The sequence below is a fragment of the Plecotus auritus genome (assembly GCF_963455305.1).
Source record: "Plecotus auritus genome assembly, chromosome: 1".
Classification (NCBI taxonomy): domain Eukaryota; kingdom Metazoa; phylum Chordata; class Mammalia; order Chiroptera; family Vespertilionidae; genus Plecotus; species Plecotus auritus.
In genome coordinates this window covers 183,309,986-183,335,480 of record NC_137770.1, presented here as the reverse complement: position 1 = coordinate 183,335,480, position 25,495 = coordinate 183,309,986, and the positions used below count along the sequence as shown (strand labels likewise).

The 25,495-nt window shown below is 35.5% G+C and overlaps 1 protein-coding gene across 4 annotated transcripts in view; it reads left to right on the top strand.

The window, feature by feature from the left end:
- Window positions 1-25,495, top strand: part of GRID2 (glutamate ionotropic receptor delta type subunit 2) — a 1,502,079-nt gene that overhangs the window by 1,082,985 nt on the left and 393,599 nt on the right. For all 4 annotated transcript variants that reach the window (XM_080647673.1, XM_080647670.1, XM_080647671.1 and 1 more), the window contains one exon: window positions 15,971-16,283. In XM_080647673.1, coding sequence (XP_080503799.1) covers window positions 15,971-16,283 — 313 coding nt within the window. The remainder of the gene's footprint in view (window positions 1-15,970; window positions 16,284-25,495) is intronic.

Below are 25,495 nucleotides of genomic sequence, written 5' to 3'. Positions count from 1 at the left end.
AATTATTAGCACTTATATAGAGCTTACTATTGCTGATAAAGTCTACATACTGTGCATTTATTAGCTCTCAGTATCCACAACATCCTTGTGAGATAGATACTGCAGAAATGAAACAGAGAGATCATGGGACTTGACCATGGTCACTTAGCCAAGTTGTAGAGAATTCATGATTCAAACTCAGTCAGTTTGAATCCGTAATACAAATGCTAAATTCCCTTAGGAGTTTACATAGGGGAACAGAGTTTCAGTGTAAGTTTGGTTTGAAAAGCATTTTAATAAACCAAGTCATGTGACAGTGATGAAAATATTACTCAGAAACCATTCAGCATAAGTTTTTAAGACCTGCACATTCAAAGAAGGTTTAGATTGAGTTTGGATGGGTATGAGTAGAAGACAAAAATAAGATTATATAAAGAAGGATTTGGGGAGTGACTAAAAATATTTGCATCTCTAAACTTCTCAAAATATCCCAATTCTTTCTTAAAATCCTGTCATTCTCTCTTGTCTAAGAAAAACTGAAACACCTTAGAAAGGCATGCATTATTTTCTGCAGTCTGTGTCTCACTTCCCACTTACATTTTGTCACACTCCATACAGATCACATTCAACTTCAGTCTGCCTCATTTGTCCTTACTCACTTCATCTTCCTAAATTTTCAACCCTAGTTAAACTCCTGCTTTGCTCCATAAGGCTTTCAAACCATATCCATTTCCTGGTAATCTTGTCTTCTAAAATCATCTATTTCACTTTTTTTCAAATTAGGTTTTTGAAATATGAGGTTGTAGGTATAGGTACAGGTATAGGTATAGGTATAGGTATAGGTATAGGTATAGGTATAGGTGTAGCTATAGGTGTAGTTATAGCTGTAGGTATAGCTATAGTATAGCTATAGAGGCCTTTTCTTTGTCTAGTCCTCTTTTGGAAATCAGAAGGCTGAAGTTTTTTTTTACTTTGTATACCAAGCAAAATGCCCTAAATTCATCCATTTATCCCCACACATTTTTGAATGCATGCAACATTCTGGGCAATGTGCCTAGCATCATAAATTCAAAGGAGTGGAAGACATTGTTCTTGCCTTCAAAGATCTCATAGTGTACAGGGAAGACAAATGTGTAAATAAATAATTAAAACGCAGTGCTATAAATGCCATAGGGTAATATATACAAGGTGCCATGGCAACCCAGGGGCGGAGAGGCAGCCTTTGCCTGAAGAGTTGAAAAGATTTCACAGAAGGGGAGAAATTTGAGCTAGGTCTTGAAGATGAGTGGGAGTGGGAGAGGCAACAATAGGGATAATTGTAAAAGCATGTTTGCCATGCTAAAGAGTTTGGACTTTATCATTTAGACAGTGAAAATTATAAAAGATGTAAAGGTTTTTACATAAGAAAAACTGAGATTTAATTTAGCTTTAAGAAAGAGCTGAGATAGGGCCAAGGATGCATTGGAGTAAAGAAGGAAACAGACAAATGGCTTTTTCAACAGTCTAGAGAGGAACAAAGGAGTGCCTAAACCAAAACAGTAATGGTCAGAGATTAACAAAAAGGATGATTTTGAGAAAACAATATTCTAAGATATAATTACTGGAACTTAATAACTTGGAGGAGAAGATAATGGGGTTGTTGAGACTCAGTGAGAAATGTATCAGAGGAAAATGAGCAGATGGACAGTCAAGGACAGAAATAGGGGCTACAGAAAGAGAGCAGATTGGAAAAGGGCAACAGAGATACAGAGTTTGGCTGTAGACATTTTGATTTTGTGGTACCTAAAGAGTATCCTAATGTTGTGGTCGGCAAACTGCGGCTCGCGAGCCACATGCGGCTCTTTGGCCCCTTGAGTGTGGCTCTTCCACAAAATACCACGGCCTGGGCAAGTCTATTTTGAAGAAGTGGCGTTAGAAGAAGTTTAAGTTAAAAAATTTGGCTCTCAAAAGAAATTTCAATCGTTGTACTGTTGGTATTTGGCTCTGTTGACTAATGAGTTTGCCGACCACTGTCCTAATGGAATTATCTAGGAGCAGTAAATGTGCACATGAAACCATGTGAATGTTGTTTATGACTAAAAAACAAACAAAAAGCAGTTTAGGAAATACAAGTATTCCTCTCACTCCATTACAAAAAACTAAATTGGGAATGTTGGATTAACATGAATATCATGCACAGAATGGTTTTGTAAGGCCCTAAATTATTGAACTTGAGCCCGGATAAGGAGGATAGGCATAGTTACTTTTGCTACTAGGAGAGACAAAAAAGCTAGAGGAAGGAGAGAGCTTACTTGGGAAGAAGAGTTTAGGGGATCTGCACTGGAAAGGGGGATGCTAGGGGCCATTGGGAAGGCATGGGGCATAAAGATAGGTCCGTGGAGTTGGGCCTGTCTGGGCCACCAGAACAAGTTTTATGAGGCACAACGTTTATCCCCATTCTCATCTCCATTTCCTAAGATGTTGAGTTTGTAATAATCCCATTACTCTCAAGGAGGCAGAGCTAATTAGTTAGGACAAAGACCAGATGCTGCCTTGAGCAAACCACCCACTGGGTTCAGTTGAGAAGGCAGAATCTGAGGAGCTTGTGGATGAAGAGAGTCTTCACTGTGGTGCCTGAAGACTACCAAATAGCCCCATGGTTACCAAAGCAAAATCGTTATATATTTTGATTATATTTTTTCCGTTATTGCAAACCAGTCTCGAAAATATCTGTATTCACCAGTAAAACTCACTCACCAAAGAACCCCTCCCCCTACATACACTTGCCCCCTAATAAATCCTCACAAGCCTTGTGAAATAAACACATAGCTTTGCAAAGGGAGTCAGGATCAAAATGTGTGAAGAGAAAAGAGGCCATTATAGACCATTTAAATTGGACAACGACTAAGATTTTAATTCTTAAATTAGACTAAACAAGCATTAATGGACTGATTGAGTTTCCCAGAGTATGTCAGCTAGAGTCAGGCAGGAAGTTAAAAAAGTGAATGTGGTCATAGGAATGTATGCTTGTATGTCTGAACGATGAGTGTTCGAAAAGAATCCACTTGATATAAATATAGGATGGGGCTGGAGTATAGATGTGGGAGACCACACAGCTGTGTATATAAGTAGAATAGAAAAAAAATGACCAAAAACATTTGTTGTTTATAAGGAAAGATTTAACACTGATGAAGGAGGAGATCTGTGAAAGGAAATAAATTATGTAGATGCAAATTACTTACTGAATGGTTGTAGGAGCAATTTTCTAAATTTGCAGGTGATATTTAATTGGCAGACATTGCAAACAGTAAGGAGCAATTCAATCAGATAAAGAACTTGAATCATTAAGCACTTGGTCTAATAGATGGCAAGCACAGATAAGTAGTGCATAATCATTCTTGAATCAAAGCTAAAGAACAGAGAGTATTTGCCAATGGGTATGATGCATCTAGGAATGGCTTAGTTTTAAAGAGAACTTACAGAAGAAGACAAATAAAAAGTCAGTAAAATATGTAGAATTTTTAAAAAATGTGGTGGGTTATAGGATATAAATTAACAGACTACTGAATTAGTCAAAGCCAAGGTGACATAAAGACTGGTGCTAAGATGAAAAAAATCTCATAACTCGAGGCTACATAAATCCTGAGATCCACTATAGGCTATTGAAATGCCATCTATTACCTGGAATTTCATCTATTTACGGTCATGGTTTGGGGTAAAATTAATGAAAAAGATAACTTCCAGGTATAAAAAGGAGTGCAGATTTGGGTGAGGATATTCTAAGTAACTTTTAAAGAGCACTTGAACCATGAAATTCTTTATGTACCTATGGATATAATCTTAGGCATTGTGTTTAGATTATTTGGCCATATATATTTAGGATGCTCATTTTATAAAAGAATAGTCCATGTTAGTCTAGAAATTGTAAACAGAGAAATATGCTACAAGTGAAAGAGGATAGTAAAAATGTATCATGGTCGACTGACTAATTAAGAAGGGGAAAGGGATACATAAAACTTTAGACAATAAAAAAAGAAGAAGTGGTAGAGTCAGCAATTGGGTGCACACTATCTGCTAAATGAGTGAGATTTTGTGAGGCTGAGCTTGGAGGTTTTCCTGAAAGTAGTGACTTTGAAGTCACTGAACTTGGGATCCAGGTTTTGTAAAACACAAGCTCTCAGTGGAAAATATGGGAAATGGGAGGAAATTGAAATGGTCTATATTGTGTGAATGGTAAAGCAAAGTCTGAGAACTTCAGAAATTGCCTTAGCAGATAAACAGGGTCTTTTTGTGCTGGGGAATTATTTCTATTGTAATAAATGCTAAATTACTAGCCTCTAGTTGAGTCAAGAGATTGGTATCATTAGATAAAATGAAGTAAGGAGCAAGATTTGGAGAATTTATTAGGTAAATCCATTACATAAAACTTTGTAAATTTGGTCATCTCTGAGTTGAGAAACCAAGTGAATTACTTTGTTAGAGAATATGTTCCGAGGGAAGGCTCTGAATTCTCTGAAATACACAGCCACGTTTAATATCTGGTTTAGTACTTCAGGATCATCTTCATTTCTGTAGTTGTGTACAGTTGGGGTATCCTTCTATAATACGATAATTATAGAATGAACCCTATTAGTTAGCTTTCCTGGACATCTTGGTGCTTTGCTATGATTTTTTCCCATTCTGTTAAAATTACATTGCTAGCTTTCCAAGACTAGAATACAAGCCAGCCTGAACTCCCCTCTCTTTAGCTAATAGATGAGATTTCATTTCCCCCTACTGGGTTAAGAACACCTAGTTCCTGGTTGAGAGATTTAATTGTATGCTGTATTTTATGATGAAATGTTTACAGAATGTAAATTAAAATAATAATTGCTGTTTGACCCCAAAAACTATGCAGTGCAATGATATGGCTGTTCCTATACTGAAGGCGTTCTCAGTAGCCCTTACTTTTGAACAGGTTGTTGTAGGAAAGAAGATTGTTCTAATAAGTCTATATTCTTTTGGGGCAATTTTATGTATTTGTTCATTTTATGTTTTTCTGCTCTGTGAACTAAGTAATAGACATTAGCATTTTTATAGGAAGAAATTGGGCAGCAGAAGTAATTTATCAAGGTCATAGAAGCTGGCAGATCATTTTGACCCTAGGTTCCTCTTCAGCTAGTTACTTCTGTGTGGAATCACCCTAAGTTTTGGCAGTTGGGGTTCTGGACAAGCCCACAAATACATATTCGATTGTGTAGTTGGGATACTGTGCTTGTGCAATGAAAGAGGGCATACATTCATAAAATGTAAAAAAAAAAAATGTATTTCTAAAAAAAGAAGAAAAGAAAAAAAAATGTACATAGTCTAGGAAAGTAGTTGGTATAACAGAGAATGTAGCCCCTCTTTCCTTGTACTTTTGCAAGGTTAAGTCCCTGAACTGCTCAGCACAAAGGTTAACTTTAATATTAAAAAGAAATAGCAACATCCTTTACTACACATCAAAACCATATTTGGAATCTTAAACATTCACTAGTATTTAGCAGTGAATGTACCAACTTCATTAGAAGAATTTGGTTTAAATTCACTTACTATCAGAATGTAATATCAGAATAATAACAGAATGAATATTTAGAAGGAGAGCCATACCTTGAAAGGTAATCATGGGTTTACTCTTGCTTGCCATTTGGATACTCTAGATTTCAATTATTTTAGTCTTCATGATTCTGAGTTTACATCTGTAACTTGATTATGTTATAGTGACATACTTTGAAATAGGTAAAGACTTCCCTGATTGAAACAAGCAAAGAACTGAGCACCTAACACAGCTGAAGGGTATCAAAGGAGGGAGGTGACTGCATAAGTTCCCAATCAAGGTCATCTGAATGTGTCTCTTACCTTGTATTTCACTTAATGCTTCATAGAATCACTAGGAGCACAGCCAGTCTAGGTTCACTTCTCATAGAGACAAACTGTTTCTGGAAGCCAGTTCTCTCTCATTTACAGAGAACTTATATTCCCCCCTGCAGAGCTATAAAACATCTAGAATAGCAATCTTAAGTGAATTCTTAAATGATGGGAAAATTTTTCTGTAATGAAAATAAAAATTCACTCAATTCTCCTCATTATCCTTGGTTAGCATTTTATTGAAATGTGGATTTGCAGTTTGGGTGTTTCAGGCAGAGATTGCTTCTATATGCTCTGTGCACAAGCAGCCTTAAGATGGCTTCTCAGAAAGTTGAAAAAGTCTCTAATCACTAAAAAACTCTTTCTGATGGTTCTTTTCTTTGAAGGTGAAGTTATTTCCTCTCAGGAACTGCAGAAATGATGTTATTTTCTAATCCCTTTTAATGCTGCAGGATAATGCCGAACTACTTCAGTTTATAAATAACTTGTAGCTTGCTTCCTACTTGGCATTCAGTAAGCATTTATCGGGACCTAATGTGTGGCTGGCATTGTGGGGACTACACAAAATATAGAACACAGAGTTCTTGTTCTCCAAGAGCTAGATAGTGATGAGAGGTGAGGGGTGGGGGTAGAGATTGAGAGAGAGAGAGAGAGAGAGAGAGAGAGAGAAACTCACAACCAACAATTTCTTCCAGTCTCAAGGGTTCAATTATTATCTATAAGCTGGCCACTTTTCAAACTTGCTTCTACAGCTCAGACCTCTCACCTGAACTGCGGACATATTTCTTACTATCACTCAGCATTTCCTATTAGATATCTAATGGGTACCTTAAACACAACATGTTCAGAATGGAATTTTGATTTTACCACCACCCCACAATCTGCTCTACTCACAGCCTTCCCTGCCACATTTTATGGCCTCCCCATGAACATTTGTCCACAAACTTTGAGTTATATCTGAAACTATAAAGGATATTTAAAGGAATGACTCATAGATTAAAAATTCATATCAGTAAAAATGAAAGAATGAAAAGAAATATATTTAATTTCATCTCCAAAAGCTAAAAAAAATTAAAAAATTTAACAGGAGATAAGAATAAAAGAGAAAGTAATAAGGTAAAGAAAAAATAGTAAATTAAATTCTTGTTCTTAGAAAATATCAACAAAAGAGACAAGTCTCTAGCTAATCCAATCAAGTGAAAAGTAGAGAGCCTAGATCAATTTCCACCAGAAAAAGTTATCAAGGAACTCCTCCGCATCAAAGGTCCGGACCCAGAATGTTTTACAGGAAACCTCACCCAGTCCTTTGAGAACAGAGGTTTCAGTCCTATTCTAGAGCATGCAAGACATGATCCTGGATTCATTAGTTAGAGTCCAGGATGAAGGAGTCATTTCAGGAGAAAAAATCATGGATTCTTCTAGAACAATATTGAGGTACTTGGCTAATTATTCTGGGGTGAAAAAGTAGTTATGTTGACACAGGAGACAACCTGTCTGGATTGAAATCCTGGATTTTAGCTATCTGACCTTAGGCAAAGTTTCTTAATCTGTCTGTCTCAATTTTCTTATCTCTCAAATGGAGCTAATAGTTGTATTTCATAGGGTACTTGTGAAGATTAATTAAATTAATCATTGGAAAGTAGGGAATAGTAAGCACAGTCTAAATTTTAAATAGTAGTAGTAATAGTCATAGTAATAAAATATCCTTGGTACTCATGTTTGATTGGATTGCTAGTTGTCATACTATGCACTAAGCCAGTGGTCGGCAAACTCTTTAGTCAACAGAGCCAAATATCAATAGTACAACGATTGAAATTTCTTTTGAGAGCCAAATTTTTTAAACTTAAACTTCGTCTAATGCCACTTCTTCAAAATAGACTCGCTCAGGCCGTGGTATTTTGTGGAAGAGCCACACTCAAGGGCCCAAAGAGCTGCATGTGGCTCGAGAGCCGCAGTATGCCGACCATGGCACTAAGCTATATTCAAATTAATACCATCCTTTCAATGAGCTCACAAATACCTTAAATAGAAGTTTAAAAGTAAAGATCTGAGAACATTAAGGGAATCCAATACTGGTTGCTTTATTGGGATTTGAAAGACTTCTTTATAACCTTTTGTTCTTTCAAATTTTTCTGGATTTATTAAATGTGATCTTTATTTCTGAATAAAAGTTATTTTAACAACAATTTAATTGATTCTACCTGATATTGTGTTATGTGTTTGTAGTTAAAACTAAAATATTAATTTATAACTGACATATTAAAACAAATCTATGTTTTGTTCAAATAAATGTATCAAAATTGACTGAGAAAATTAATACTTTGCAATTAATTTGACAATTTGGTCATTTTTCTTACCCTCAGTACTTTATAGTTTGACTTCTACTATGATTAATAACTGATATGCTGTATTTACTTGGAAAGTTCTGTTGACCTTTAAAATCTTTAGATATAAAGTATTAAGAACAAAACATTTGTATTCTTATATATTAGCAAAAGTAGGACAATTATATTAAAAGGTCTCAATAAAGAGTTTTTAGCATAAGTAATCTAAAATGATGAAGGTTTGACTACTTGCCCAAAGTCATGTAATATTTCATTAATAAGACATGAATACATTCTTCCTTCCCTCCCTCCTTTCCTTCCTTCAGTCTTTTCCCTCTCTCCTGCACCCTGTATTTCTCCTTTAGCATTTCTTCAATAACTACTTTTCCCAAGCAAACCTGGAATATTTACACTAAAACATTATTTGAAGACCAAAGAATATACAATGATATTTAAGAAAACTGTTAAAAAAGTTTGTAAATCTATGAACAATCTATGGAAATCTTATGAAGAGCAACAGAATATGTAAAGTTTAAGAAGTTGAATAGGCCGAGATAGACCTAGTGCTTGTTAAATGTGTGCCACAACTCTTCAGTAATTAATTTTCTTCCACTTGGTGCAAAAAATATTTAAGGTGTGAATGATATGGGGACAAATTTTAATAGAATTGGAGCTTATGATAAGTACTCTTAATAAGTTAAAATTTCCAGGTCCAAACGAATGATATCCTGGGAAATGAATGCCTTTCCTGGGTGATATATGAGTTACTATAAATAATATGTACAAAACATGAAAAAGAGAGACGTTATAGAGATTGGCATATTCAGAATTAGAAAAATAAATTTATTCTGACAAAGCACTGAGTTTCATCAGAGTGGATTATTAATCAGACATGTTGTAGGTGGTAAAAAAATTTAACAGTTCATTTTCTTTTTTGATAACATTAACTATTCATGAGACAATGAATATCTGATTATACATGTATTTTGAGTTCAATAATGCTTTAACAAAGCACTTACATGGAGAAACCTGGCTGGATGATAGTGCAGTAAAGAATACTCATAGGTGATTTTTAAAAATATCAAGAGTATTAACTAATGAGCTATCGCCAAAGTGGGTAGAACTTTAAACTTTAGAGGCAAGTTGCAATGCTTTGAACTTTTTCATTTACTTTTCATCAATATTTTATTAGTAACGTGAATTAAAGGCCTGTTCTGTAACTTACAAATCACTCAAAGGTAGTAGAAAAAGTTGATATAATGGATGATAGGTAAAGGTTCAAAAATATTTCAGACAGATGTGAATGATACAAAGAACCGAAAAATTAAAGTATTGAGGGACTAATATAAAATCCAACATTTGTTTTGAAATCAATTGCATAGGATTCATGAGAATTTCTAGATTGATAGTGTTTCATTTTAAAATATTTTAAAATGTATTTTACCCTAAGCTTTGTATAAAAATATGTTGTAATTTACCTAATAAAAATGATTCAAACTCCAATGACATTAGAAAAAAACACTTATATTGTCCATATCAGTTGAGGAAACATTGATGAATTATACTATTTCCATAAGGGAATGGCTAGTATTTTGAGGAACATGTAAGTCATATCTTGAAAAGCATGATTAAATAAGCAAATTACTTTTATGTTTAAAATAATATTTCCTAATGAGGAATAAGATAGTGTTCTTCAAGTATTTGAAAGATTGTCATCACGCAGATCTATTTAGATTAATACTGCGATTTATAGATGACAAAACTAAGACACTTAATAGATGATATAGGTCAGTATATATCAATTCAATATCAAATAAATGTTTTATAATAATTAGAATGCTTCAAATGTAAATTATTCATATTGTAAAGAGGCCATTGGATTAGTTTTAATAGCGAATAAAATAATGCTTGTAGAATATATAGCAAGGCATTAGGTATATAGTAAGCATTAAATAAATGCATAACTTCAGTATAATTGATATAATGTTCTTAGCATTATGTTCAAGCATAAATTAGATGATTATTTATTCAATATGATCATTTATTTCAGATTAAATTTAAATAAAATGTTTTTCAACTTAAGCATAAGCTTCTAAGATTCAATAATTATATGGCCAATTAGTCATCACATTGTATTTTCTCCTCTTCTTGACTTGAAAGAATGCAAATCTTATGTCTCCTTTAAAAAAAAGTTATAACTTTTAATTAAAATAGTTTGAAAAAATTACTTATATTCCAGTCTTAATGCTAGTTCTTATCAAAATGTAAACCATAATTTTTACATTAAACATTTGAAATATAATATTTTATAATATATTGACCTTACTATAGTAAGCTATTAATTACCTTAACTAATTTCAAATAACATAAATATAAATATACTAGAGGTCCGTTGCACGATAGTCGTGCAAGAATAGGCCCCTGGCTTCACTCCCAGCTGCCTGGGAGCTGGCAAGTCCCCGCTCCCGGGCCACCCAGAGCCGGCACATCCTCGCTTCTGTCTGGAGCACCACTCCAGTAGCTCCCTCCGCAGCTCCCCTTCCCCTCAGCTCTGCACCTGCATATGCAAATTAACCTCCATCTTTGTTGGGTTAATTTGCATACTCACTCTGATTGGCTGTGGGCATAGCAGAGTGATGGTTAATTGCATGTTTCTCTTTTATTAGGTAAGATTGAGAAACCTAGAAACTTCTTTCAATTATTGAAGTAATTATTCATCAAGATATAAATGTCTTATTACGGCTATAAAAGTTAGTAAATTTTTATTTTATCATTTTCTTTGTATTCTTTAAAAACTACCTATTGGGAATGCTGAAAAAATAGAGATATAGAAAATAGGGAAATATAAGAATTAGGTAATGAACATCTTATAAATGTTCATGTTTATTCATTCCTATGTGAAGCAAATATTGATTGATCATGAATCTAAGCTGGACAAGTGTGGTAGATACCAGGAATATGTCAAATTAGAAAAAGCAAAATCATAATCCCTGCATTCATAGTTACATAGTAGAAGAGTCAGATATTATTCAAAGAATTATACAAATATGTTTAAAATTATAACTGTCATAACTGCTGGAGAAGTGAGGGATATAGGCTTCTGATAATGTAAACAAGAATTATTATTTTTTAAAAATAATTATTATTTTTATCAAAGGGAGTCATGTATAGCTTCCCTGAGGGAGTAATAATTGAGCTGGAACCATGGAAACAGCACATACAGAGACCATGCATCTGGACAAAGTGTTGGAAAAAAATGGTTCAGTATGAAAGTATTTGAAAGATTGTTATCAGACAGTTTATCTAAAGATGTCTAGACTATGCTAAAGATTTTTATCTTTTTCCTAAGAGCAATGAAAGTCTACTGAAAGTCTTTCAACTGTGGCAGGTCAGATTTCCTCTACAGAATGGTAGAGAAGAGGAAAGATAGATTTCATGTAGACTGATAAGAAGCCTGGAAAGCAGTGATGAGAGCTGTGAATAGTAGAGAAGTGAAAGGATATTAGGATTCCCAGAAGTAAAATAAGTAGTGACAGACAAGATAAGATGCATAACGCTAGGAAATGTAATGAGGCCACTATGTTTGAAGACTTAAGCAGAAGATAGTCACTGAGGCAGGAGACATTGGGAGAGGACTGGTCAGAGTTGAGTATAATGAATATGATCTTGGCCATGTTAAATTTGAGATGTTTTTGAGACATCTAGTAGAAATGTCAAGTATGTGGTTGCATAAGTCGGTCTTGACTCCAATACTCAACTTGAAATAAAATTTGTAAATCTATATTAAATGAGAACCTTGGAAGTAATGGACATGAATGGGATTATCTCAACAGAGAATCTTGAAGGAGAAAAGAGTATAGGCCAAAAGACAGAGGATTGTCAACATAAGCTTGAAAAAGGAACTGAGAAAGAGGTTTAAAAGATGAGCACTAAATTATGTCCATTTGGTTCAGCAATGTAAAGGTTAAGACATGCTGTGTCCATTGAGTAATAAGTACTCAACAATATGGGTACAAAAGAGTTTTCTCAGTGTGACTGAGAGCTGTGGAAATGGAGACAAATCTTTAAGAAAACTGACTATGAAAAAAGAAAGCGAGAACATATAATAATGAGAATCAGAGGTCATAAGGAGTAGAAGGAGAGGCTTTTCTCTTTTTGTTTTTATTCTAATGAACAAGAGTTCAATAATCTTTTCATAGGAAATCTACAGTTTATAGGGTGATGTTGAATACATGAGGCAGGAATTTAAGTATATTAAAGAGAGGGGATTGGCCTCAGACAGGAAGGAGAACAGCTCCTCTGTTGTAAATATAGGCTAAATAGAGACTGGGTGTGGGATATAGGCTGAGAGGTGAAAATAAGTGTGAATTTTAATCTACCTTCTATGTTTGCTACAAAATAGCAGTGGAGGTCATCCTCCAAGAGATAGGGGAAAGTGAAAACATTAAAGGTTTCAAAAGAGTAGAGATTTGAAAAGTGATTGTATAAAACTAGACAAGTGAATTGACATACATACATCTATAATAATAAAAGCATAATATGCAAATCGACTGAACAGCTGAATAGAGGAATGACCATCTGGATGACCACACTATGACACCCACTGGTGCCAAGCCAGCCAAGGCAGGTGTAATGCGATTGGTCGGGGCCGGCCATCGCCCCATGGTAGCCTTGCAGAGGGAGGCCCAGGTCACCAACCAGCAGGCTGTGGCGGGTGGGCGGGTCCTCCTTCTGCAGGGGTGATCCATCGCAGAGCCCCGGCCAGGTGGGCAGGGCCTACCTCTTTGGGGCGATCAATCGCAAGGCTCCCAGACTGTGAGAGGGTGCAGGGCAGACTGAGGCCACCCTCCCCCACGCCCAGTGCACGAATTTCATCCACTAGGCCTCTAGTATGTAAATAAGAAAGATAGCTAGCTAGCTAGATGATAGATGATAGATAGATGATAGATAGATAGATAGATAGATAGATAGATAGATAGATGATAGATAGATGTAGTAATGATTGTCTCTAATCATTTCTGGTTGTTTGGATATAGTCAAGAAGTTTTATGGCCATCTTTGGAGATCAGTGGTTCTTGGCTTTTTTTCTGCCTCAATACAGTTTCTCTAATATAAGTAAGGACCATCACATACTTATATCAAAAACAGTGGTCTGCTATATCATTGTTTCTAAAGGATGGACTAAAGCACTTCCTTAGGATAGTGTATATAAACCTCAGAGAGGGGAAAATGTGTGTGCATGTGTATATATGCTTTGTCCATGTAAATGTATTTGTGCAGTTGGAAAAGCTCATTATATAGAGTGGGGGAAAAGTAGGTTTACTATTATGCATATGGAAAACAATACAATAATTAATTAATAATAATGCAAGGATAAACTCTGTGTTTCATGTACTCATAACTGTAAACGTCCTTTTCCCCACTGCTGTGTGACTCTGATATGCCCTCCACAGGGAGACTGGGAATTTCTCCTTGAGAACAAAATAAGTAAGTGTTGAGAGTGAACCAGGAAGTTCTCCATAGAAATATGACAAGTAATTATTATATTTAATAAATATTTTAGCACATGCAATACAATTAGCTATCTTTTAAAAAATTAAAAACACATTATTCTATAGATATCATTCTTTTTCTCATGATAGAAATTCACTTTGTGATACTACAGGTCTCTACTATGAAAAGCAGTATATTACAAGTCCTATTCATAATCATTTTTTTCTAATATATTTTATTGGTATTTCACAGAGAGGAAGGGAGAGGGATAGAGAGTTAGAAACATCGATGAGAGAGAAACATCAATCAGCTGCCTCCTGCACACCCCCTACTGGGGATGTGCCCGCAACCAAGGTACATGCCCTTGACTGGAATCGAACCCAGGACCCTCCAGTCCGCAGGCCGACGCTCTATCCACTGAGCCAAACCGGTTTCGGCCCTATTCATAATCATTTTGATGTAAAAACATTTAATTATCAGCAAACTATTAATGAACATTTAAAATAATCAACATGTTGTCAGTAAATATCTCCTTAGGTGGAATTTCCTGACTTTAGTTGAGTCATAAAATGTTGGGTCACAATACATCAATTAATATATTACTAATCCATAGCATTTTAATGTCCTGAAAAAGTAAATGTACCTTCTGAGAACCTGATTGACTCTTGGAGAGTTATTTATTCACCATTAGGATCACAGTAGTCATAGTAAACATAGTTATGTTTATTTCATAAATAGATAAACTGAAGCTCAGAAAGTTAGAACTGGAGAGCTAAAGATTCAGGTTAGATTTTCAATCTGAAAGGGCCCAGTTCCTAATATCTAGCAATAAAAAATAAATATATGAGTTTGAAAGCAGTCATAATTATTTCTCTGTAAGTTTATTTTCACATAGTCATTATTAAGTTTACTACTTCTCAGTTAATTCTAAACTCATGGTACTAAAATTAATATGGCTTTGTTGCATTGTAAATAGTACAATTTAAAAAAAAACATTTCAGACTTTCTTAAGTTAACAATTATACTTAAACCAGTTACCTTAACTACCTATACTATGGTCTTTTAGGTAATGAATGATTTCTTGAAGTATGATAAAAGTGTTATGAGCACAGGCTTTGGAATAAGAAAAATATAGCTTTAATATGACTTCTATACTTATTAACTGCAAGAACAGAATGTATATGTATATATGTAAATATATTTTAAATATATTCTAACTAAATATTAGATTTTTGTGACTATGTCTTCAGAGATTAGATTTATCTAAGTTGGTTTAGCATTATACTAGGCATGTTATTTTTCCTTTGTTCTTGTCCCCAAAAGCAATAAAATCAGTTTCTATATTATTTCATAAAAGAATAAAAAAAGAAAAATAATGAAAATGTTCAACAAATAACTTACTATTGTTTGCATTTGTCTGGAAGGAGTTTCCCACAGCTTTAATCTTAGCTACAGATCATTATTTCAAAGATGTCATCTTTTATATATTTAAGTGTTTTTCATGTCATAGAATTTAAATTTGAAGTCATTTTTTAGTGTTCTCACTGCAATTCTGCTATGCACTTTAAATAAATAAAATAGCATATGCTGTAATTTTGAGGGCTGTCATTCAATCTAGGGTGAGACAAACTGAGAAGAGAGGATATAACTCCAAGAAGAATTATTTTTCTTCTTAATTTTTAATTGCTAATTAAAATGTTTCTGAGGTTTATTCAATAAGATCATTGTGGAGATCTCTGGTATATGACATAAATTAGTGCTGTGTGAAAGCTCTAACACACTAATATGTTTCAGAGCTCAGTAATATAAATTTTGTTTCAGAGCTCAGTAATATAAATTTTGATACAGAGAAATCTAAACAAAGGGTAAAAGGCTATGTTAAGTTTTTAAAATAAACTACCTAATAATTTACCTGTTAGAGAATTATTGAATATCTCAGGACTATTTTCTCAGAAAATGTTACTGTGTTAATGAAGACTCTGATAAAATGACCCCAGGAGAAAAGACAATTTCCTTCAGGTACTATCTACATCTAAAATATTCTTCACTGATTTCACATGCTTATTTCACTGGTAATATGAACAAGGTAATTTGTCTGACTCTGGTGGGGCATAGTTTGCAGTAAGAAATTCAAAATTCACACACAACTCTCCTCTAAGAAGTCTCTGCAGTGTTTTTCAGTTCAAATAAAAAAGACTTAAGATGTTGCCTGAGGCATCTATTTTTTTTTCCTCAAGGCAAGCCAAAGTGTCATAAATCAAATTGTTTTTCACACTCTTAATGAATTCTTTTCTCTTTCAATTTCTTAGAGAGCGGACATAGGGATTTCTGCTTTAACCATCACCCCAGATCGAGAGAATGTGGTGGACTTTACAACACGTTACATGGACTACTCAGTGGGAGTACTACTTCGAAGAGCAGAAAAGACAGTGGATATGTTTGCCTGTCTCGCACCATTCGATCTCTCTCTATGGGCTTGCATTGCTGGCACAGTCCTTCTTGTGGGTCTTCTGGTCTACCTTTTGAATTGGCTTAATCCCCCACGATTACAAATGGGATCAATGAGTTCTACTACTCTCTACAACTCCATGTGGTTTGTGTATGGATCCTTTGTACAGCAAGGTAAGGAGAAAAAAATACATTTTTATATGAAAAAGGAATGTGATGCTTCAGTTGCCGTGATTTCAGTTAAGATGTAATGTATCTGTATCTGACATCAGTAAGTGTTCAAAGGGTCTTCACAGTAATGCTTCAAACAGAGCATCTCCTACTTTTTCCTAGTGGTTCTCAAACACAGCAGGTTTTCAACAAAAATCTAGTCCATTATCTTTTGATATTTAGTTCAATATCATCAACAAAGCCAAAAAAAATTAATGTCAGAGTTAAGGTTCACAAGAAACTCAGAATCCTCCCTAAACTCTGACATTCTGAGAAATAGCCTGATTGGAATGAAACTACTTACTGGAGCACATACCACTTATTTATTTACATATGTAAGAGAGGCTGGGACATGTTCTTTGTTCAGAGACATTATTTGATGTGTTAAAAAATATTCATTGACAGTGAAAAGACTTTGGTTAAAATTCTAATAATAAATTTTGTATTTTATCTTTAATATATAATATTTAACAATGGTTTAACTTACAATTTCACTATATTCTAAAAAATGGGCATTGTTTTATATTCAATATCCAAGCTGCCCTGCTCTTTAAACTAGCGAATTCCTTGTCTCTGATCATTTTAGAATAGAATAGTATTTATTGAACTTCTTAATTAAGACTACCACCATGGAGAATGAAATAATAAAACACTTAGGCAATTAATAGTTTCCTGAAAACTTGTCACATGTATTGAAGAGGAGAAATATGTATCACAGTGGAGACACATGATGCTTTTGCTTTAATGTTTACAACTCTCAATGGTGTCTTACTTTTTATTCGTACTTGCTATTGGATCTTCTACTACATTTTATTCTTTCTATTCTCATTTAACTAATCACAAGGTTTGTGTAGACTCTTCACCTCCACTTTCTCACTTCTAATCTATTTTAAAAACCTTTGTAAGTACGCTTCTCCCTCTGCCTCCCTTCAAGGGCTCTGACTTAGGTCATATTTGTCACAGACATTTTTAATCAATTCATTAATCACTAACCCAGTAGATATTTAATCCATGCTATTTATTTAAGCTAGAACTTTGCTAAAAACTGAGTATATAATTGTGAACAAAAGAGTTTTTGCCATCATTGAGTTACAAGTCTAGTGTGACACAAACATGTAAACAATTATAAGTATGATTAAAAAGTGTTGTAATAGATATAAGTACAATCTGCTATGAGAACAAAGGGATAGGAAGGCTCAATATATCTTATGTAGCAAAGAAGGATTTTGAATTAAACTACATATACAAAGACACAATAATGAACTATTTAAAGAGCTTGTTGAAAAAGAGGATGGGGAAAAAGAGACATAGATGGGTAGGATAAAATTTAATATAAAGAAGTAAGAAAAATTAGGATAAATTGTGCAGCATAGTGCTGGTAAAGATGTGGTTGAAGATATATTTATTATTATCAAGAGTTTGAACTTGATTTTTAGAGAAATAATCTGCTATTTAAAGGTATTAAATAAGGAAAAACATGTTCAAATTTGTACCATAGAAATATTTTTATTATAATAGGTTGAAAAGGGCAATGTGGAAAATGAATCAAATTTTAAGAGTATCATAATAACTAAGTAAAGAGTTTATGTGCTTCCACAAAGGTAAGGTGGCATTGGGAATCAAAATAAGGATATTTTATGAATTGGAATCAGTAGAACTTGATTAGTTATATAATGGTATTGTGATTGATACTGAAGGAGGGAAATGAAGCAGTTTTATCCTAGGGTTCTGGATGGGATATTAGGTGTATTAGATGTTAATGTCTTTTAATGATAAAATAAAAAACAGAAAGAACAAGTGTGATGGGGAAGATGATACATTCATTTTGGTGCATGTAGCAGTATCTATGAAACATCCATGGAGATATTTCTATTGTTTATTAGTGGTTTGATATATTTTTCAGAAGCACGTGAAAGACATCTGGGCTAAATATATACTTAGAAGATATTAGCATGCCCTGGCCGGTTTGGCTTATTGGATAGACCATCAGCCTGAAGACTGAAGGGTCCCATGTTCTATTCCAGTCAAGGGCATGTGTCTTGGTTACAGGCACATCCCCAGTAGGGGGTGTGTAGGAGGCAGCTGATCAATGTTTCTCTCTCATCGATGTTTCTAACTCTCTATCCATCTCCCTTCCTCTCTATAAAAAAATCAATAAAATATATTTAAAAAAAGAAGATATTAGCGTGTAGGAGATAATTGAAGCTATAGAATTAAGATCACACAGTGTATTTATTCTAAACTGCATATTCCTAATTGAGGACCACTGGCTCAGAAAGGGCCTAAGAGCGTGCCCTAAGGAAAAGAATGGGTAGAGGAGCTTTCAATGGTAACTGATAAGGAGTGATGGAAAGATACAAGTACCATGTATATATAGCATGCAGTGGAATACACACCAAATAAAACCAGTATTTAAAGATGGAGGGTTTGGTCCTTTGTGTTAAACATTTCAAATAATCAAGTAGAAAGGTGGCCATTGGATTTAGCTTGCTTTTGGAAGTGTTCCAGTGACTATAACTGCATAAGAAATTCCTCCAAAACCTTCTGATTGTATGGATCAGAATTTAGACAAGACATAATGAGGATGGATTGTCTTTACTCAGTGATGTCTGAGATCTCCGTTAAACAACTCAAAGTTTGGAAGCTGAACTCATGTCTGGTAGTTGATGCTGGTTGAGGACTGGTAGCTTCAGTTTTCTTTTATTTTCTCTCTTCATGGGACAGTTTGGTCTCACAGCATGATGGTGATTTCTTCATAGAAATTATTCCAGAAGGAGAGAAAGGAGTGAACGAAACAGAAGAATTTTGTGTTCTGTTAGGGACTACAAACCTGTATTATGGTCTGAATTCCTTTTCCAAGGAACATCCTGGCTGTACCCCCTTCATGGCTCTGTTATGAGAATAAAAATGATTAAAAACCATGACGTTATTAGATAAAATAGCTTATATACATGTCACATAAGTGGTTGCTAAATAAATTAAAAATAAAAACAAATTAGGTTCAGCCTTGGATAGTTAGGCACATGAGAAATGTGCCTAGGAAGGCAAATGGTTTTAGATTATTGGTGAGATAATGGTAGATTCTGGGGTACATGGAGCAATGAAAATAAAAATAGGAAGACCAATAATGAAAATGTAGTAAAGAGTGAGACTGGAAAGTAATAGAATAGTATTGAGAGAGCATAGAGTTCTTGATGAGGCTAAAGAACAATAGTAGAAACATCAGTGTGAGAGTTTAAAGTTTGTATTTATAAAATGATACAAACTGAGACTAAATTTTTTGAAATAGGACAGTAGAGGAGAAGTTCTAGGTGTGTGGATGTGGATTCTTGAAGTTAAGAGTTGGTAAAAAGTTTCAAAGCTGATCAAGAAATTGAGAGCCCAGCCAAAACCGGTTTGGCTCAGTGAATAGAGCGTCGGCCTGCGGACTGAAGGGTCCCGGGTTCGATTCCGGTCAAGGGCATGTACCTTGGTTGTGGGCACATCTCCAGTAGGAGGTGTGTAGGAGGCAGCTGATCGATGTTTCTTTCTCGTCGATGTTTCTGACTCTCTATCCCTCTCCCTTCCTCTCTGTAAAATATCAATAAAATATATTTAAAAAAAAAAAAAGAAAGAAATTGAGAGCCCAGAGGATTAGATGAACCATCTGTAATGATGTCAGCTTGGACTGGAGAGGAAGGAAATGAACCATGTGCCAATGTTGTCAGTAAATGAGGGGAGAGAACTAGGATGTTGATAGACATGTGCATTGGCTAAAAATAAAAGATGGTATAGCTAGATGTAGTTAACCTCTGTTTTCATATTATTATTTCTCGTTTCATCCAATTTTTATGTATATGGTTTTAATGATCATCAGTATGCAGGTAACTCCCAAATTTATATCACATCCTTGAATTTTAATTGTGCATACCTAACTGCTCACTAGATCACTCTCTGGATATATCACAAATTTCAATAGGCCAATAATTGAATGATTTTATACTTTTAACTTTTGTAGTCTCTCTTATTCTCTATTCCAGCTGATGCATTACCAACCACTCAAACATTTATGTTCAAAACTTTGAAAACAGTTTGATTTTTCCATTTTCTTTCTATAGCTTATATTCAACCATAGTCAAGGCCTGCAAATTTTATCTCCTACATATTTCCAGGGGTGTAAATCTTTTTTCACCTAGAGGGATAAGGCCTAAGTTGTTTCCTAGATGAGGCTGGTTTCATTTCTCATTGGAACTGTAGGAATCTCCTAACAGTCTTGTATAATTTTGTTCCCTGAAAATATATGCTCCACATACTTGCATATATACCCAAGTTACTACCGTCATGGAGAGAGCTTTCTACATAATTCTCATTCTTCAAATATTTTCTTGGCTTCCCCATTATTACAGTTTAAAAGTATGAGTTATTCAGAGCAGCATGAATAATGTTCCACCATGTAGCTGTTGTTCAGTGCTCAATTCTACTATCTTATCACTCATACAGCACATTTAATTGTCCAGTTACTCCAAATTGCTTTGTCTCTTGAACACAAGACAAGACTCTGTAATGTATCTCTGCTTTGCTTCTGTTTTTTCCAACTCCTGAAATGCCTTCATTACCTGCTTAATCTCTATCCCCACCTGATTTCATATGCATCCTCTAATTAGTGCTTTGGCCCTGGTTGGGTGGCTCAGTTTGTTGCAGTGTTGTACCATACACCAAAATGTTGTGGGTTCAATCCCTGGTTGGCTTAGTACAGGTGGTAACTGATCTTTCTCACTCTCTATCGCTCAAAATCAATTTTAAAAAAAACACCATATAATTCTTGCTTTGGAAGTCTTTGCTAGGATTATGGATCATCTACATTCCCTAAGATATATTTATAGTATTTATGAACAATAGTATGAATGCCTTTTATTTTCAATTTTCCTCACCTGAGTCCTTTGAACATAAGGCAGTGTCCTTTTTATCTTTATAGTTCTTTTGCCGATAGTTTTGTGCCCTGTACGTATTAGGTGTTTAATAAATGCATACTGATAAACTAAGTGAATAAATAAATGCAAAATACTTAACTAAATCAAGCATAAAGTTAACAGCAACTTTGTGTTTATTAGACTGCAGTCTGTTTCTGGACAAGCTGAAACTAAACCAAACAGAAAATTATATAGGGTGTGTCTACTGGTGTATTCTACCAAGTGACCATGAAGACAAACATATAAATAAGCATTATTTTTGAAGATGTTAACAGGCTTATGTATTGGCTTTCTGAATTCTGAATTTTGCTTCTGGGTGGCCAAATTTCAGTAAGTTTTGGAGCACACCCAAGACAAGAAGATAAATAAACTTACCCATATGATTACCATGGTTTTCCAGTTCTGTAAATATGCAGCAGATATCAAAAGTTATAAATATTTTAAGCACTTTTCTAACCCAACTGCACCCTTAAATAAGTTGTACAGCCTGTAGTTGATTATACATTTGTACAAATTCATAATGACAGACAATGCTACCTTCATCTTTGAAATGCTGCTATTCTTCAACTTGCTAACAATAAAAAAGTGAATTCATTAAAAGATACCAGGTGCATCTTTACACTTTGGTTAAAAATAAATTAAGGCAAGGCTCATAAACCCTAAGAAAAAGAGAATCAATCAATGGGAGTGCCCATACACAGGCAATGAAATTGGAATTACTAATAATTTCCAATAAAAATATAAACTTTTAATAAGAAGTACAACTATTATTTCAAAATTACAGTCTTTATTGAGCCACTAGACCAGGTTGATTAGGGATAAAGAGGCATTTCATGTATTATTAGATAGATGTCTGAAAAAAGAGTTCAGGGACAGCTAAAAGCAGAAAAATGTTAAATATATTTGAGTTGTTTACTAATCCTGATTTTTTTTTTTAATCTGTCACTTCAAAGCATTTTGGGAAACAGCTCAGGGAATCCAACTGTGCAAAAGCAGTATGGTCCATTATTCAGATAAACTTAGTACATCTGTTTAGCTGGAACATTAGAGCTTGTGAATTAGGTAGTTAAATGCATGAATGAGAGACCAATTTTATGCCAGTGATATTGTCAGTTATATCTTCCCTTATCTCCATGTCTATATGCATCTCTCTACAATAAATATACTTTTAAAAATTCTGGCCTAAGCTGGTTTGGTCCAGTGGATAGAGTATCAGCCTGTGGACTGAAGGGTCCCAGGTTTGATTCCAGGTTAAGGGCACAGACCTCGGTTGCAGGCTCTATCTCCAGCCCTGGTCAGGGCACATGCAGGAGGCAGCCAATCAATGTGTCTCTCTCACATCAATGTTTCTTTCTCTCTGTCTCTGTTCTCCCTCCACTTTCTCTAAAAATCAATGGAAAAATATCCTCAGGTGAGGATTAACAACAATAACAACAAAATCTGGGGTTTAAGTTTTGAAGATCCTTTATATTTAGTTAATGGGCAGTGACTCTTCAGAACATCTGGGCCATAGAGGGCCTCTGTGACTTGTTCACACATGTGGCTGTATGTAATTTGTTTTCTGTTTACTTAAAAAAGAATTTTCAAAGAAAATTCAGACTTCATCTCAGATGGTTTTGTCTGATTCTATTAAGTATAAGTATTTATACGCATGTAAAATATTTAGAGCTATCAATATCTGTGCCAGGAACAGTAAGAGCAAAAGAAAAACAAGGAATCACTACATTAAATGGTTTAATAAATATTTCTTGGGTATACTATGTGCCATGTCTAACCTAGATGTTTTTAATATAGCCACAAATAAGAAAAGTTTGCAGGATTGTTCAGCTCCATAGAAGTGTACCATAGCCAAGCTGGAACCAAATAAACCACTTCTGATGAGAGGAGCAGACAGAAGGAGTAAAGTAGGAATATTTCTTTGATAGCTTTCTTTCTTTTTTTTAAATAAATCTTTATTGTTAAGATTATTACAGATGTTCCTCTTCCCCCCCTCATAGCTCCCCTCAACCAGGTCCCCTCCCCACCCCATGTCCATACCCCCCACCACTGTCCTCGTCCATGGATCTTTGTCCATTCCCACACCCTCTTCCCCCCGAGAATTGTCAGACCACTCCCTTTCTATGCCCCTGATTCTATTATATTCACCAGTTTATTCTGTTCATCAGATTTTTTATTCACTTGATTTTTAGATTCACTTATTGATAGATATGTATTTGTTGTCTCTTTGTTGTTCATAATTTTTATGTTTACCTTTTTCTTCTTCCTCTTCTTAAAGAGTACCCTTCAGCATTTCATATAATCCTGGTTTGGTGGTGATGAACTCCTTTAACTCTTTCTTGTCTGTGAAGCTCTTTATCTGACCTTCAATTTTGAATGATAGCTTTGCTGGGTAGAGTAATCTTGGTTGTAGGTTCTTGCTTATTCATCACTTAGAATATTTCTTGCCACTCCCGTCTGGCCTGCGTAGTTTCTGTTGAGAAATCAGATGACAGTCATATGGATACTCCCTTGTAGGTAACTAACTGTTTTTCTCTTGCTGTTTTTAATATTCTCCCTTTGTCTTTTGCCCTTGGCATTTTAATTATGATGTTTCTTGGTGTGGTCCTCTTTGGATTCTTCTTGTTTGGGATTCTCTGTACTTCCTGGATTTGTAAGTCTATTTCTTTCACCAGGTAGGGGAAGTTTTCTGTCATTATTTCTTCAAATATGTTTTCAATATCTTTCTCTCTCTCTTCTTCAGGCACCCTCATAAATTGGTTGTTGGTATGCTTAAAGTTGTTCCAGAGGCTCCTTGCACTGTCTTCATATTTTTGGATTCTTTTTGCTTTTTGCTTTTCTGGTTGGGTGTTTTTTGCTTCCTCGTATTTCAAATCGTTGACTTGATTCTTGGAATCCTCTAGATTCCTGTTGAATTTCTGTATATTATTCTTTATTTCTGTCAGTGTATGCTTAATTTCTGACTGGTCCTTTTCCATTTTGTTGGCATTCTCACTAAGATTCTTGAAGGTCTCACTAAGTTCCTCGGAGGTTTCTAGAAGATTCTTGAGTAACCTTATAACCGTGGTTTTGAACTCTATATCCAGTAGTTTGCTTTCCTCCATTTCTTTCATTTGTGACATGTTTCTTTGTCTCCGCATTTTGGCTGATTCCCTGTGTTGATAGAGTGGCCTTGTGTGGTAGGTGTCCTATAGGGCCCAGTGGCTCAGCCTCCCCAATCCCCTGAGATGGACACTCTTGGTGCACCCCTTTGTGGGCTGTGTGCACAGTCTTGTTGTAGTTAAGCTTTGATTGCTGTTGCTATCACTGGGAGGAATTGACCTCCAGGCCAACTGGCTGTGAGGTCCAGCTGTGTCTACAATGGAAGAACTGCTGTGCTGGAGACACCCTTATGGGGCAGGACTTGCTTCAGTGGGGCTTTGGTGCTCACTCAGTCTGCCCCTTGAGTGTTGCTTATGGATGTGAAGAGTTGTAATCTGATATGGTCTCACTCTGACCACTGGGTACACTGGCTCTTGGATCTCCAAGGAGGTGCAAAGTCAGCCACTGCCTGAGGCCACCTAGCAGGCTACAGAGAGATCTGCAGATTCCTCCTCTTTGTTTGGGGATTGGAAGTGCCCAGATCAGGCCCAGCTGTGAAGCAAGGCAGGCTACTGCCATCAAAAGCTTTGGCCCTTCTTTTGGAAGCTTTTGAGCTCTCTGACCCAGCTGCAGTTTGTTAGGTTAGGCTGCAAAAGGCCAGGCCATTCATATGCAAAAGCTGCTGTGCACAGCTTGGGTGGGTTGTAAATTGGGTGGGGCAGGGTCTCAAGGAATCACCAGGGCATGGCAAACAGCAATGGCTGCCAGTCAGCCATCTCTGCATCTCCGCGTCTCTGCATCCTGCGCCCCTGTGCAGGAACAATGATCACTGCAAGCACCTCTGAGAGAAAGCTGCCCTCACCTTCTGACCCAGTGCCAGACAGTCCAGTTTCTTCCCATATGAGTCTGGGTCCCCAGAGTCTTGCCCGGAACTGGAGTTCAGAGGAATCGGGAGCTTTTATCTCCCTCCCGATTGAAAAAACAACAACACACCCAGTTGCCAGCCTGTTTTGCATGCGCCTCAGTACCTCCACACCTCTGCACTTCCTACCAGTCTCAATGTGCTTTTTTCTTTGCTCCTAGTTGTAGAACTGAACTTCCTCTCAGCCAGTTTTCCTGTGGTTCTGGATGATAGCTGTTTTGTCTTTC